We start from the raw sequence: 16,385 nt of genomic DNA, 5'->3' as shown, positions 1-16,385 counted from the left end.
CCACCAAACACAACTTCACTTATCCAACCTACGGATCAGGGTGTTATTTCGAATTTAAAAGCATACTATTTATGCACCACATTTCTGCATAAATAGTATTTATGCTCAGGCATTGTCTGCATAAATAGTATTTATGCTCAGGCATTGTCTGCATAAATAGTATTTATGCTCAGGCATCGTCTGCAGTAGATGATGAGAAAAATTTTACATTAAGAGACTTTTGGAAATCTTACAATATTTACCACTTCATCTTAAACATTAATAAGGCTTAGGCATAAATTACTAAAAGTTGTTTAAATGTCGCATGGAAGAAAATATGCCCATGGCACGTAAAAGGCTTCAAAGGGTTTGAAAAAGATGAATCATATGAAGAGGTTAGAGTTACTTCAGCTGGCGGTTGATGCCAAAGATGTGGAGGAGTTAACAGTGGAAGCAGAGAAGGAATTATCTAACGAATAACTTATTGATTTGCAGGCAGTGATAGTGAAAGAAGAAAATGCTGATGAAGCTCAAGATGAACCAAATGAGGAGCCGAGGCGCTTCATCACCAGAGCAATGGCAATGGCATTTCGTGAAATTGCATCAGCAATGGTGACGTTTCAGAAGATGGATCCTGACAGCGAACGATTCTTAAAAGTTAACAGAGGGGTGAATAATATGCTTGCTTGCTACAAAGAAATCTACAATGAAAAGAAAAAAGCCACAGACCAGTCATCCATTAACATGTTCTTTCGTAAGGTTGAGCGGTCGACCAATTCTAAATCTTCTCAACCTCCACAGCGGCGTACTTATCAGCTGATGATGTCGATTCTGACAACGATGCTCGAGAGGTAAAACTTACTGGCATTATGCCTGTCTCCTCTTTTTTTTTTTTTTTGTAATTTTATAATTTTGAAATTGCACACTTTTGTAATTTTTCCTGTGCATGAGATAAAAAACTGAATAAATAATTCTATTTACACGTTCGTCGAACATTTCTTTTTTGATTCAATCAATTCAGCGAGCACAGCTGCGAGTGCTGCACAAGAATGGGGGAAATTCCGCCTTACATAAAATCCGACTTACATAGTGTTCCGCGGAATGCAACCCTAATGTAAGTTGGGGAGTTCCTGTAAATACTACATGTAATGGAATGACAATTGATGGAGTATTCACTTGGGAATTAAAATCACTCGAGTGTCAAAATTATATATCTTATTTCAGTTACCATAGACCAATAATTTTAGTGTTATTATAATATTTTATACAAATTATCTCATTGCACACTAGTACAATGAAAAATTCCATTCATTGTACTGAAATTATTTTTTCAATAAAAATAATGCAGCAATACTTTTTTATTTATTTTACTGTACCAGTTTCATAATGAGTTCCTGCAGTAAAGAAGTTTTTAATGGCTGCCGCTATGACATTATCAGTGACACTATCAGTCTCAGAGTAGAGCGGCAGCAAATCATTATGTACCTGGTACATCATTTCGGTTTGCATTTTTTTTTTACATAGGCCAGAGTAATACTTTATACTACTGGGTACATGGTCTGCCTCCATGGGGCAACATTTGGCAACGTGTGGTCAATGCTGGACCTCAGCAGGGTCCAGCGGCTAAATGGCCAGATGAACAAAGATACACAGCACTACACATATACAGAATCCACACACTTTTTAAATCTCTGGCCTTCCCAGCAAACTGCTACACCAACAATGAAAGCAACGTGAGTAATGCTTCACCAGTGAAGAAGACTACTGTTACTTATTCTCGGTGGATAGCACCCCGTTTCAAGGCTGTTTGGACTCCGTCGATGGGTGGATAGGTAACTTGGGTTGCAATAAGTGACAACCCACTTATGAAGTATAACTTCACAACAGAATAGATTGAAAAGATTTAGGGCTACAGCCTCATTGACAAGACCTCATACCCACTCCAGCAGCCTGTCTGCACTGCTCACAAAATTTCATATCTGACTGCACAATTACCCCCAAGGTCTTTCCAATAGCCTACCAGAGAGATGTACCACGCAGATGGAACATCTCTCTAAGGTTTCTGCTATCTATATGCGGTATTTTGCATTTATCATCAGCAAATGTGGGCATTAACCCTGATATACCCTCATAAATATCATTGATGGATCCGGAAAGTTCACCGCCCACAATTCACCGTGCACACTATTCATTGCCCACAATTTATTGCTGGGAAAATTCATCGTCAGGGTTTAATTAAATACTTTAATATTATAATAACATTCTGTAGTAAGAGTATTTAAGGTGGGCTTGGCATAAGTACAAAGAAAATATTCAAAATAGAACAATGATAAAAATTTTGCTATTACACACAGAATAGTCAAATATAAAGTATTTTATTATGATACATACTAAACAGTTTATTACATATAAAATATTTTATTACGATAAAAATTTAGTTATCACTAATACTATTAAGAATACTATTAAGCATTAAATAGACAATTTAATAAGAAATGTTATTAGCATTACAAGCATAAGATGCAAAAAAGCAAGCTTATGCAGCATCAACCAAAAAAAAAAAAAAAACCCTCCCATTTCACCTCTCCATTCGTTCCAAATGCCTGTCCAGCTCAGCCTTAAATTTATTAAGGCTATCAACTTCCACAACAAAATATGGAACTCTGTTCCACCAATCAACTACCTGCTGGCCAAAGGCAAATTTCGGCACATCTACTCTTCAACTGTCTTTCCTCAATTTGAATCTATGCCTGCTGAGGTTCTTAATATGACAAGAGGAAAAATCCCATCAGCATTCATCTTGCTCATCCCATTCAAGGCCTTATACACCTCAATCAGATCACCTCGCAGGTGCCTACTCTCCAGGCACTGCAATTGGCACTCCCTTTGTTCCCCTCACCAATCTTGTTGCCCTTCTTTGAACTTGTTCTAGCAACTCCACATCCTTCCTAAAATGAGGCCTCCAGACCTGAACACAGTACTCTAGGTGTGGCCTGACCATTGCCTACTTCCACTTCCCTGAGTGTAGTAACACTCAGGGAAGTGGAAGTAGGTTTCTCTTCAGTCATTGCTATCCATATGCAGTACTTTGAATTTGTCAATATTAAACTTCAGTTGCCACTTCTCAGCCCATTTGCCCAACTTATCTAGCATATTGTCTTTACTGTCTTTAACGACCCTGCAAACCTTTGTATTATCTATAAATTTGTACATTAAGCCTGATATACCTTCATCAATATCATTGATAAATATACAAAAGAGCAATGGGCCCAACACCAAACCCTGGAGAACTCCACTAATAACATTTGTCCACGAAGAGCAGTTTCCATTGATTACCACTGTCTGTCGTCCACTCAACCATCCCTTTATCCATTGTAGCAAATTACCCTTTAATGCCATACCTCTCCAATTTGTACAGCAGTTTTCCATGTGCAACAGTATCAAAAGCTTTCCTGAAATCCAAGTATATGATATCGAAATTATTTTTGGCATTCAGTTTCTTTGTGACCACATCATAGTATCCAATCGAATTGGTCAGACAAGACCTCCATTTAACAAACCTATGCTGTGTCTTAACTATTACCGCAGTCTTGTCTAGATGATCCTGCAATGCTTCTTTAACCAGTAATTCCATTATTTTCCCTGGAACACAAGTTAAACTAACAGGTCTATAGTTACTTGTGTCACCTTTTGAACCTCCTTTCTGAATTGGTGATATATTTGCACACCTCCAGTCTATGGGACCTCCCCTGAGTTCAAGGAAGCTCTCATAATTATAGCTAAGGATTTTCTTACTCCCTTTGCTGCCACCTTTAATATAACTGGATAGATCCCGTCCACTATAGTAGGTGGTAGATGACTTTCATCAACTGGTGAAATACCACCACTTTGCTTATTGGAGGCTTGAAGTGGTGAAACCCATGTTTAGTCTCTAGAGCAAAGTTTCCGGCACACCCCTCCCCTCCCCCCATACTTCTCCTTCAATCCATGCACGGTACTATAGGTTTTGATACCTTCCGTGTTTGGGGTTTTCATAAAAAAAAAAAAAAAAAAAAACTCCAGGTACCTTTTTATATGTTTAACTTCAACAATTTCTCCTCCACTTTGCCCTCAGTTATGAGCTATGCCTCTAATAAAATCTAGAATATTATTCGGATCATATTCATCGACAAGTTTTCTCACACGCACCTCACAGTCACTGTATTTTTTTCTTTGGCATTTGTGATTCATGTCTACTCACATATTGTTCGAATCGCACTTTGTTTAGGCTTTGTTCTTTTTTTTTAAACAGTTTATAAATTTCCATATGTTTGTATGATGGGTTGATACCTGTTCTTCAAAACCTGTATGCCAACCTTCCACAGAGTTGTTTGTTTTTGGCAAACCTTCCAAAACAATTTCATATAAATTCCACATTTCATATGGAAAATGTGGTTTCCGTCGTTTCTGCTTTCTTTGTGGATGTTCAATCCACGTATCTTCAAAGTAGTCAAGAATTTCTTGAGGAAAAATCCCACTTTCAACATAAAAAGTCAAATACACCTACTACTGCAATTGGTGGCACAAAAGCTTTTGCAGATAACATACGCAACTTTAATGTGAAAACTGCGTCAGTTTCGTATCGTTGCTTCAGTCCATTTCTCTGAAGTGTAAGAAAAATACAACCTCAGTGTTTTGCGTTTGGAAATTCTTTCTTACACGCACTAATCATCGCCTTCTCAAAATCAGTGGTTATCGATAACGGTGAAAGTGATGGCTCTAAATTCTTTAACTGTTGTAAAAGAGTTAGGTAGGTACATCCTGACTTGTCAGGTAACAGTGCATACACTAACAGCAAAGATACATTCTGTTTCAATCTATGTATTGAGTATAACTGATGGAAATGAAGCAGAATAGTTTTGAAAGTTCCATCAGTGTGCCAGTGGTCACTTTGTGCCAATAAATGGAGGTTGCGTTGTGTTGAAAAAATTAATATCCACTTCTCTTCTCGACTGGAATCAAAAAGTAAAAACTGTTCTCCATTGCACGTTTTGATATAATCTTCGAGAAACTGAATATCACTACGGTGAGTCGGAAGAGCTAGACCAGATATATGTTGATTTCTAATATTTCTTATTGTTCTTTTAATACAGTCTTCACGTGAAAATTTAGGTGCTGCTGTTAGACTGCATTCACTATTAGCCCTTGATAGGGGCTCACATCTGTTGAGTATGGGCTTGGCACACCCAGGATTCTGAGTTGGATATCGTCATTCTTCTCTTTCTTGGTGATTCCCTTCTGCTTCTCTCTCTCTCTCTCTCTCTCTCTCTCTCTCTCTCTCTCAGGGTAACTCAGAATTTTTTTTTTTGGCTGGTGCAGCATAAGCCTCAGGCTTCCTTGCACCATATGGCTAATAACAATAATAATAATATGTAATGCGGTGCATCATTTGTAGTTTTCACATTTGTATGAATGATATCCAACTTTCACTGTCTCTACTTCTGCTGCGTCACCATAATGACTGTGTTTTTCTTCCATGTTCTAACAATTTTCTCATCAACTGTATTGACTCACATTTGACATTTTGTTTTTTGATACTTTTCACATTTCCAATGAGTCTTTTTTTGACTCTGCTTGTCTTTAAAGAAGCACTGACTGCCAATTATAAACTTCCTCTTTCCTTTCTCTGTCAGAATAAACTGGAGAGACATTTTGGACTGCTAATAAAGTAGAACAAAATAAACTAGAGCAAAATTAAGAAATGTCATATTTATATGTCCTCTTAGGTATACTACTAAAATAAAATTATAATATCCATGCACTAATTATTGGCAAAAATTATATTTTGGCTACATTGGAAATATAAAATAGAAAAATAGGTTATTCCATAACTTTATCTGAGCGAGATATGCCAATACAACCAAAATAAAAATACAATTTTATGAGAAATTTTATAAGGATTGCATACATTAACAGATAATTGTTAGACTGAACTCGAATTGCATATACCTGCAAATTACCTGCAAAGGATTATACCTTGATGGAACTGCAGGGAAAATTTCTGAATATCCATTAATCCCTCAATCGAATTGCATGCAAGTACCATTACTAAGATTAAATTAAGGCACTTAGATTTAACAAACAGTATATTTGATTATTCTGCAAAACATTTCAGTCAAATTTTTACTGTGCATACTGTGGAAAATGGGCAATTATACCTACCGTATTTGTACTGTTAAAAATCAAAGAGGAGAATTCACATGAAGGTGCCTTACATATGATAAAATAAGACTGTGCAGAACTCCCACATTTTTTATGAACAAAATGCGAAAATTCTTAGATTGCAAGTGAGAGAAAAAAATACTATTTTATAAAATAAATAAATAAAATCATTACATAAACAAACCCTTTTGATGATGAATTTTCCAGGCGGCAAATTGTGGGCGGTGAATTTTCCTAGATCCAAGCTTAACCATGACCGCTCAGGGACTCCGCTAATAACATTAGTCCATGAAGAGCAGTGTCCATTGATTACCACACTGTCTTCCCCCACTCAACCCTCCTTTTATCTATTATAGCAACTTGCCCTTAATGCCATACTGCTCCAATTTGTATAGTAGTCTTAATGCACAACAGTATTAAAATCTTTCTTGAAATCCAAGTATATGATATCAAAATTATTTTTTGCATCCAGTTCCTTTGTAACCATATCATAGTATCCAATCAAATTGATCAGGCAATATTTTCCCTTAACAAACCCATATTGTATCTGAATTATTACTGAAGTTTTGTCCAGATGATCTTGCAATGCTTCTTTAACCAGTGACTTCATTATTTTCCTCAGAACAGAAGTTAAATTAACAGGTCTGTAATTACTCGTATCACCTTTTCATCCCCGTTTTTGAATTGGAGATAAATTTGCACATCTACAGTCCATGGGGAACTCCCCTAAGTCCAAGGATGCTAATATAATTACAGCTAAGGGTTTGCTTACTTCCTTTTCTGCCTCCTTTAATATAACTGGATAGATCCCATCCACCACAGTGCCATTCTTATGTTTAATTTCAACAATTTCTCCTCCACTTTGCTCTCGGTTATTACAAAATCATTCAGCTTCCTGTTAGAGTTAAATAAACTTCTGTTCTCCACTTCGCTACATAATTCCTCACATGTGAATGTAGATGCAAAATACTCATTCATTTTTTCAGCTACCTCAGCAGGATCATCAACAATCAAGTGATGATCAAATATCAAAGATCCACTTGATAACAATCAAATGATTGATATCAAGTGGACTAATCTGATTTTTCCACTTCCTTCTAGAGTTTATATAAGTAAACAAATCTTTGTTGTTTTTCTTTGCATCTTTTTCCAAAGATTTCCCATCATCTGTCTTTGCTTGCCTAACCAGCTTTGTGGCTTGATTACACACCAGCTTTTATCTACCATAGGCTTCTGTGCTGCCTGATAATTTATATGCATCCCATGCATTTTTATTCTCTGCCACAAGTCTCATTAGTTCATCTGACATCTATTTGGGCAGAAACAGTATTTCTTAGTTGGTATGAAAAGCCTTGTAGCTTCCAAGATTAATTCCACAAATATTTCCCATTTACAATTTGCTGTTGGTAACATCATCAGATGGTACCACTGTATAGAATTTAAAAAATCTCTGAAAGCAAAAATCCTTCCATTAAATTACATCTTTAAGTAAATCACACATTAACAGATTAACAATAGCCTCTGGCAGAGGTGAAAGTGATTCTTGAACTGCTTCTATTGAAATGCATGCAATTGAGCAGCAGCCTGGAAAGCAAGGCAATGGGGGATTTCCAGGACTGCTGGGAGTCATAGTGGAACAAGTATATACATTGGCTGTGTTAGGGTAACTAAGAGTAGAAACAGGTGCATGTATACTTGTGTGTACTCCAATGCTAGGAATACAGTTAATAAATTTGATGAGCGTGAAGTGCTAGTCACGACATCAAAAGCAGATAATGATGGGATATCAGAGACGTAGTGTCACACAGATATAAGCAGTGCAGAATTGAAATTTGGGGAGTACAATGTGTAAGAAAGGATAGACAGGACAGGAAGGGAGAAGGGGTTATCCCTGTTAGTTAAGAAACACATAAAATCTAAGGAAGTGCATACAACTGATGTTGGTGGACAATGCAATGTTGAGTCTGTTTGGTGTGACATAAGCCCAGGGAAAGGAAAAATGAGAGTAAGTGTGTGTAATAGGCCTAATCAATCTGATGAGTATAATGAGCAATTGTGTAGAGAGAATGAGTGGACCAGTAAATCAGAGTGTCTTATAATGGGAGATTTTAATTTCCCAGAGATTGACTGGAATTTGTAGGTTGGTCATTCACAAACTAGCAAGGCTTTTGTCGATTTATTGGATGATTGTTTTCTATAGCAGCACGTTTGGGAGGCAACTACAGGGAGTAATAGTCTTGATCTTATTATCAGTAGTGATTCTATATTCATTAAGAATCTGCACATAAAGGAATTATTAGGTGGCAGTGACTCACAGTGTGCCGAAGTAGGATTTGCTGAGAGGTAACTAGCATCAGGGGTAAAGAGAAGGGTTTTTGCTTTCGTAAAGGTGCCTACGGTGGTCTGAGACAGTATTTAAATTCTATGCGGTGGGACCAACTGATGATGTTACCAACATCAAATTCAAAATGGGAAACATTCAAAGAAATAATCTTGGAAGCGACTAGGCTTTTCATACCAACTAAGAAATATTGTTCAACATTTAGGCCTAAATGGATGTCGGATGAACTAATTAGACATGTGGTAGAGAAGAAAAATGCATTGGATATATATAAATTAACAGGTGACACAGAAGCCTAAGATAGATATAAAATGGTCTGTAACCCAGATACAATGAAGGTTAGGCAGGCAAAGGCAAATTACGAGAAATCTTTGGCAAAGGATGCAAAGAAAAACAGCAAAGAGTTCTTTACTTAAGTAAATTCTAGAAGGAAGGGGATAATCAGATTGGTCCACTTGTTATCGATAGTTCAACTGTTGATGATACTGCTCAGGTAGCTAACAAACTAAATCAATATTTTGCATCGACATTCACACATGAAGAGTTATTCAGGGAGGGGAATGCCAGAGGTGTATTAAACTCTGGCAGTAAGCTAGATAATCTTGTAATAACTGAGTAAAGTGGAGGAGAAATTGTTGAAGATAAACATAAGAAAGGCACTGGGGTGGATGGAATCTATCCAGTTATATTAAACGAGGGAGCAAAGGAAGTAAGCAAACCCTTAGCCATAATTATGACAGCTTCTTTCAACTTAGATGAATTACCCATGGACTGGAAATGTGCAAATGTGTCCCCAATCCACAAAGGAGGATCAAAGGTAATTACAGAACTGTTAGTTTAACTTCTGTTCCAGGGAAATTAATGCAGGCACTGGCTAAAGAAGCATTGAAGGATCATCTAAACAAGACTTCAGTTATAGCTGGGAAACAGCATGGGTTTGTTAAGGGAAAGTCTTGTCTGACCAATTTCATTGAATAATATGATATAGTCACAAAGGAACTGGTTGCAAAGAATAATTTTGATATCATATATTTGGATCTTATAAAGGCTTTTGATACTGCTGCACATGGAAGACTGCTGCACAAATTGGAGCAGTGTGGCATTGGAGGCAAATTGCTGCTATGGATAAAGGGATGGTTGAGTAGGAGAAGACAGAGAGTAGTAATCAATGGGCATTGCTCATCGTGGACTAATGTTATTAGTGGAGTTCCTCAGGGTTCAATATTGGGTCCATTGTTTTCTGTATTCATTAATGATACTGATGATGGTATATCAGGCTTAGTGTCCAAGTTTGCAGACGATACGAATGTCGGCAGGGTTGTTAATGACACTAATGGACAGTACGCTGCTGCAACAGGATCTAGAAAATTTGAGTAGATGGGCTGAGAGATGGCAACTGAAGTTTAATATTGAAAATGTAAATACTGCATATGGGAAGCAGTAACCTCAGAGTAACGTATCAACTGTGTGGTACTACACTGACAGAGGTAGAGAGTGAAAAGGACCTGGGGTAATTGTGGAGACAGATATGAAGTTTTCTGAGCAGTGCAGACGGTCTGCATGAGTAGCCCATGGTGTCAATGATATACAGGAATTTTTCTAGCAGGGGTAAGGAGTTGATTATCCCCTTGTATAAGGCAATGGTCAAGCCATACCTTGAGTACTGTATACAGGTTTGGAGGCCTCATTTCAAGAAGGATGTAGAGCTGCTGGAACAAGTACAGAGAACGGCAACAAGATTAGTGAATGGAACAAAGGGTTGCTCTTATGAAGAAAGGCTTAAGTTTTGCAAATTGCAGTGTCTGGAGACCAGGCACCTGCGAGGTGATCTGACTGAGGTGTACAAAGCCTTGAATGGTTTGAGCATGCTCAATGCTGATAGGATTCTTTCTCTTGCTCAGAATAATCACCTGAGAGGGCATAAATTCAAATTGAGGAATAGATGTGCGGATAGATGTAGGATAGTAGGACAGATGTGCAGAAGTTTGCCTTTAGCCAGCGGGTGGTTGATTGATGGAGCAAACCTCCATCTGTTGTTGTAGAAGTTGATAGCTTAAACAGATTCAAGGCAGAACTAGACAAACATTTGGAGCGGGTGGATGAGTGAAATGAGAAGGGAAGGGGGTGTTTTTTTTTTTTTGTTTTTTTTTGTCTGATGCTATATAAGCTAGCTCTCTTGCGTCATGTGCCCTTGCTAATGCTAATCAGTACACTGTGATCACTGCCACCTAGTAGTTTCTTTATACACAGATTCTTAGTGCATGAATAATCACTGCTGATAATCAGATATTATCGGCTCCCTCTCGAACATGCTGCTGTAGAAACCAATGATCCAGTAAATCCACGAGCCTTGCCAGTGTGCAAGTGATCTGGGAAGTTAAATTTCCTTATCTGGGAAGTTAAAATCCCCCATGATTAAGGAATTCTGATTTCCTGGCCCACTTTATTTCTCTGGATAGTTATTTATTGTACTCATCAGAGTCATTTGTCCTGTAGCCCGCTCTTACTCTCATTTTTGCTTTCCCAATGCTTATTTCACACCAAACTGACTCAACACTGGAATGTCCACCAATGTCAACTGGATGCACTACATTATATTTTGTGTTTCTTAACTAAAAGCATAACTCCTCCTCCCTTTCTATCCATTCTGTCTATCCTTTCTGTACACATTTTACTCCAAATTCCAATTTTGCATTCCTTATATCTGTTGAAGTTGATATTTCTTCTACACTTAATCCCAACAATATCTGCATTTGATATCTTGACCAACACTTCAAATTCATCAAATTTATTTACTATACTCCTGTTCTTACTGTTAGTTACCCTAACACCCATGTTAGGGTAACTAACACTTGCTTAGTACCTTAAACATACTTGAAAGTTGCTGGAAATTTCAGGAACTTCCAGCAGTTCCTGAAATTTCCAGCAACTTTCTTTCCAGGATGCTACTCATTCCAATAGAAGCAGTGAAAGAATTACTTCCACCTCTGCATGTGGCTACTATTAATCTATTAGTCTACGAATCCCAACAAGGTAGCAGTTTGATGACCCTCCCTCTAACATTGCCTCAATAGCATCAGCAAATATTCTTGCACCCTTTCAATTTAATTGTATCCCATCCCTGTAGAAGCACTCTCCTGTTAACAAGCACAGGACCGCACTAAGAAATATTCTACCCCATTAGTCTTGCACAATCTCTCCAGGACCAAATTGATTGACAAGGCTCTCATCATATACTCCCTCCTTTCATGTCGGGGCAGTATTGCAAACACTTTCAAATTTAACCCTAACTCACAACTTTTTTTCAACATTGACCTGTACTTATTATGTCTGCAGATCTTCTACACTTAATGCCATTAGTGCCAACTTGTACAACAATATTACCTTTTGTGCCCTTAAAAGATATCTTCTCTACAACGTCATCAACTTTTGCCCCTGGCAGACACACCCTGGTCCTATTAAACCTATCCTTTTTTTGCACTATGTATTTCCCGTGTCCCTGACAACTGAGTCACTGACAATAACTAGTTCCTCTGGGAACAGCACATTCTTACCTGAAATTTGCAGCTGTGTTGCTTCATTTCGATTAAACTGCAAATAACACTAACTGAATTCACATACTACAAATACAAAATTTATTTGTAAGTTACAAATAAAAATATTATTTAAATAAGAATAGATGAATAATTTTTTCTTCTTAACAGAATAAGTTTCATTCTGAATAACTACTTGTTATTTTATTTGTATATAAAATAAAGCAGTTTTTATTCTTATTATTTTGAATAAATTTTGCTCAATGCTGCTCCCAGAGATGGGTTACTATTGCATACGGTAAACGGCAATAGTAATTGAATTTTCTACATGCAGACATAGTACAAATATTTTAGATAGTTTTTACCAATATGGTATCATGACATTTGAATTTGATAACAGAATATAACTAATAAAGTAGAATATATCAAGAAACTCCTTAAAGAAGGCTTTCTTGATAATAACAAGTTTCTTGTAAAAATTTATGAACTTTACCTTTTGATGCTGATGTTGATGCCTGCTCTAACTGTTGCTGTGGTTTTTCTTCATGCTTCATGGGATTTCCCTTTTCATCTCGAGGTATTATGCAACCATGAAATGGACACTGTATTATTATGTTTAAATATTTCATCAGGAAACAAAAAAAATCTAATTTATATAGAGTATCAGTAAAACTCGTCTATAATAAATGAAGTAACTGTAACATACCTTTTCAAATTGATATTTTTAAATCCCATTTTAATTTTAAGTTATTTTTTTTTAAGTCAGAAGATTCATCTAGTTAAAAATGATCATGATTACATTTATGAGCATCACTACATTTGAAATCAAAACAAATATATTTTTTTTACTTTCTTAAAATTTTAATTAGAAAAATACAACTACTATTCAAACAAAGAATCTCACACTTTCATAAAGATGCTTTGTGATTTTTCTCCTAGAAATTCAAAAGCAATTTTTAGTAACAAAGGCACACTTTTTTCCATAAAGAATGTCAGAAAAATAACCAAAAAGTAATAAATTAAATTTTTAAATGGATGGGGTAATAATAATAATAATTATCATTATTATTAATAATAATTTATTTATTATTATTATTATTAATAATTTATTTATTATTATTAATAATAATAATTTATTTATTATTATTATTATTATTAATTTATTTATTATTATTTATTATTTTTTATTATTTATATTTTTATATTTAATATTTATTTGAATATTTATTATTTTTAAAAAAAGCCTAAACTGCATGTTGTGATTTTTATTATTGATATTTTTGATAACACTACTTTTAATAACTTGAATAATAGATCAATATTTCTCACATGTATAATATACATTAAAAAAATTAATATAAGTATTATGAATTATCAATATACACTGAGTGATCACTGACTTATGACCACCTACCTAATACTTCGTAGGTCCTCCTTTTGCCCTCAGTATAGTAGCTATCCGACGTGGCAATGATTCAACAAGATGTCGGAAGTATTTGGGAGGTATGGCCAACCAAGCTGTGTGTGTGTGTAATGCAGTCAGCAATGCAGGTATGGAGGTGATTGGTGTATCCAGACGCCTGATATGCCTTTCCATAGTGTCCCATACGTGCTCTATGGGATTGATATCGGGGGAGTTCGGAGGCCAATCAATATGCTGGAAGTCATAACTGTGTTCCTCAAACCATTCCTGCACAACAAGTGCCCAATGGCTCGGCACAATGTCATCTTGGAAGACACCATCGCCATTGGGTAAAAAGTGTAACATAGTGTGATGTACGCAGTGAGCAAGCACAGTTAGATTGATATCCCCTGATATCAATCCCATAGAGCACTTGTGGGACACTATGGAAGGGCATATCAGGCATCTGGATACACCAATCACCTCCATACCTGCATTACACACAGCTTGGTTGGCCATACGTCCCGAATACTTCCGACATCTTGTTGAATCATTGCCACGTTGGATAGTTGCTATACTGAGGGCAAAAGGAGGACCTACGAATTATTAGGTAGGTGGTCATAAGTCAGTGATCACTAAGTGGATGATAGTGGAGACCACTGATACGTTGTTCTACATGCACCAGAGGTCCAAGTTCCTGCTAGTGAAACATGCCCCACACCACACAATCGCCTCCACCGGCTTGCACTTTTTGACACCATGCATGATGGATCAAGAGCCACATGTTGTTCATGCCAAATCTGTACACGACCATCCACGGTGTGGGGTAAATAATGTGACTCATCTGACCAGCACACCTTCTTCCGGTCTTCTAGTAGTAGTAGTAGTAGTAGTGGCATGTGATGCAAAAAAGCAAATGTATGAGCTTATGCAGCATCAGCCAAAAAAAAAAAATCACACCATGTACAACTTGCATGCTCTTTGCACCAGGTGATTATTTTATGCCGATAAACCTTGGTTAGGAGAGGATGCCGTAGGGGTTGTCTGCTGGTATAGCCCATACATGCGAGCACGCTATGCATGTATGGTTGGCCCATGCTGTATTGGGTAGTCAATTCTTCAACAGTGCTGCGCCTGTTTGCCTGTACAAGTCGTCAGACCCAGTGCTCACCTCTGACATCAACCTTTCACTGATCTTTGCAGTTTTGGTGTCAGGTCGTTGTTTGACCATTTTTGACGCCCATCCTGGTACACTTTAACTACGACAGCTCTCAAACACTCCACCAGTTCAGCCATTTGGGAAATCGAGGAACCAGCTCGTCGAGTACCCACAAGCTGTCTTTTATCAAAGTCCGATAAATCCTTCCTTTCACCCATCACGCTCAGAATTTTATTACGTATTGAATCACTGATACCTTATCTATGCTACGTAGGTCGATTAACTCCGCACTCTCATACCTGACGTGGTCAACGGGTCGAATTCAGTTTTCATAAGGGTGGTCATAATTCAGTGATCACTCAGTGTATATCATAAACCACTCTTATACCACGTGGTGTTACTAATATATTTTATTTAAGGATTAGCCTAAACTAATATACATTGGGTAACGTTTCAGGTACCTTGCCGACATGCATCATCAGACCATGCTGTCTGGGAAACAAAGATAAAGGTTACAAATTAGATTTTTCATTGATTTGGTCACAATTTAATAAATTTATAAGTTCTAAGACGAATTAACAGATGTTCATTACTATTTACAATTACACTGTCATTAATTCTGAGTTGAAATAAAATTTGAGAGTCTAAGTTATAGTTACGATATAAAGGAGCAATCCAATGTTACAGCAGAAATTGGTTACAATGAGCTCTTTTTATGTTACTTACTGTTAAACTATTTTCATATAAGATGATTATATTAAAATACAGTAGTAATACATAATAAGTATATATACATATATCTGAAGCAGGCAAAGGGAACACACAACAGGCATCATTGACAAGAAAAACTACATTGAGAATGTAGAAGAATTTCTAAAAGACACCAGCACCTACAAAGAATTAATAAACAGACCCCCCACCGGCAGCCACGAGAAAACAGTCAAAAGGAAACTACAATCATTAATGGACAGTAAATTTTTTGATGAAGATCTCCACAAGAAGTTGAACCCAAGCAATTCTGAAACGTCGTACATGTTCGCCAACATTAAAGCACACAAACCAGGAGGCGCCTCCGTAGACAGGTGGGAAGGAGCAGCAGTGCGTAGCACACGCTTCTTGATTAGACCAGGGTTCGAGCCCGTCACCACCAAATACGGAGGATGCGGAAAGGTCAGGGAATGACCACTGCATATTCCCGGAGCAATATGGCCTTAGTTGCTAATGCTCCTAAAAACCAAATAACCAACAAACCAGGATTCCCTGCCAGACCCATCATTAGCGGTAGCCATCACCCAAGACAGAAGATATCAAAATGGCTGACACAACTCCTCTCCCAGATAGTGTCGAAGAACCAAAGAGCATTAAAAAACACCTAGGATTTAATAAAACTTAAGGATGTTGATATCAACAAGAAGATATTCTAGTATCATTTGATGTAGACAACTCCATGTTTACTACCATTCCCTTAGAAGAACCAAAAACATGTCTCCTCCAAACTATAGACAGCCATTTCACAATGGGATACCCAAGACCCCTTCCGGCCACAGAAATAATAGAACTCATAGACTTCTCCATAGTTAAACCATACTTCACATTCAATGAAAAATTCTACATGCAGATCTCCAGCCTCAGCATGGGTAATGCCCTTTCTCCTCTACTAGCAGAAATTTTTATGCCTAAATTTGAAGATTTCCTGGAAAACCAACTGAAATAACCAAATTTCTGGAGTAGGTATGTGGATGACATCATAGCTATCTGGAATCATGGTGC

At 37.0% G+C, this 16,385-nt stretch overlaps 1 protein-coding gene across 2 annotated transcripts in view; it reads right to left on the bottom strand.

Moving 5' to 3' along the window:
- LOC150078544 (UV-stimulated scaffold protein A-like) overlaps positions 1-16,385 on the bottom strand; it is a 418,082-nt gene that overhangs the window by 58,143 nt on the left and 343,554 nt on the right. For both annotated transcript variants that reach the window (XM_090384753.1, XM_090384754.1), the window contains exon 14: positions 12,548-12,656. In XM_090384753.1, the coding sequence (XP_090240879.1) occupies positions 12,548-12,656 (109 nt within the window). The remainder of the gene's footprint in view (positions 1-12,547; positions 12,657-16,385) is intronic.

Source organism: Mastigoproctus giganteus, chromosome 11 (assembly GCF_048544385.1).
Source record: "Mastigoproctus giganteus isolate SK-2022 chromosome 11, ASM4854438v1, whole genome shotgun sequence".
NCBI lineage: Eukaryota > Metazoa > Arthropoda > Arachnida > Uropygi > Thelyphonidae > Mastigoproctus > Mastigoproctus giganteus.
The sequence above is the reverse complement of the archived record's forward strand: the minus strand, read 5'-3'. Positions and strand labels throughout refer to the sequence as shown.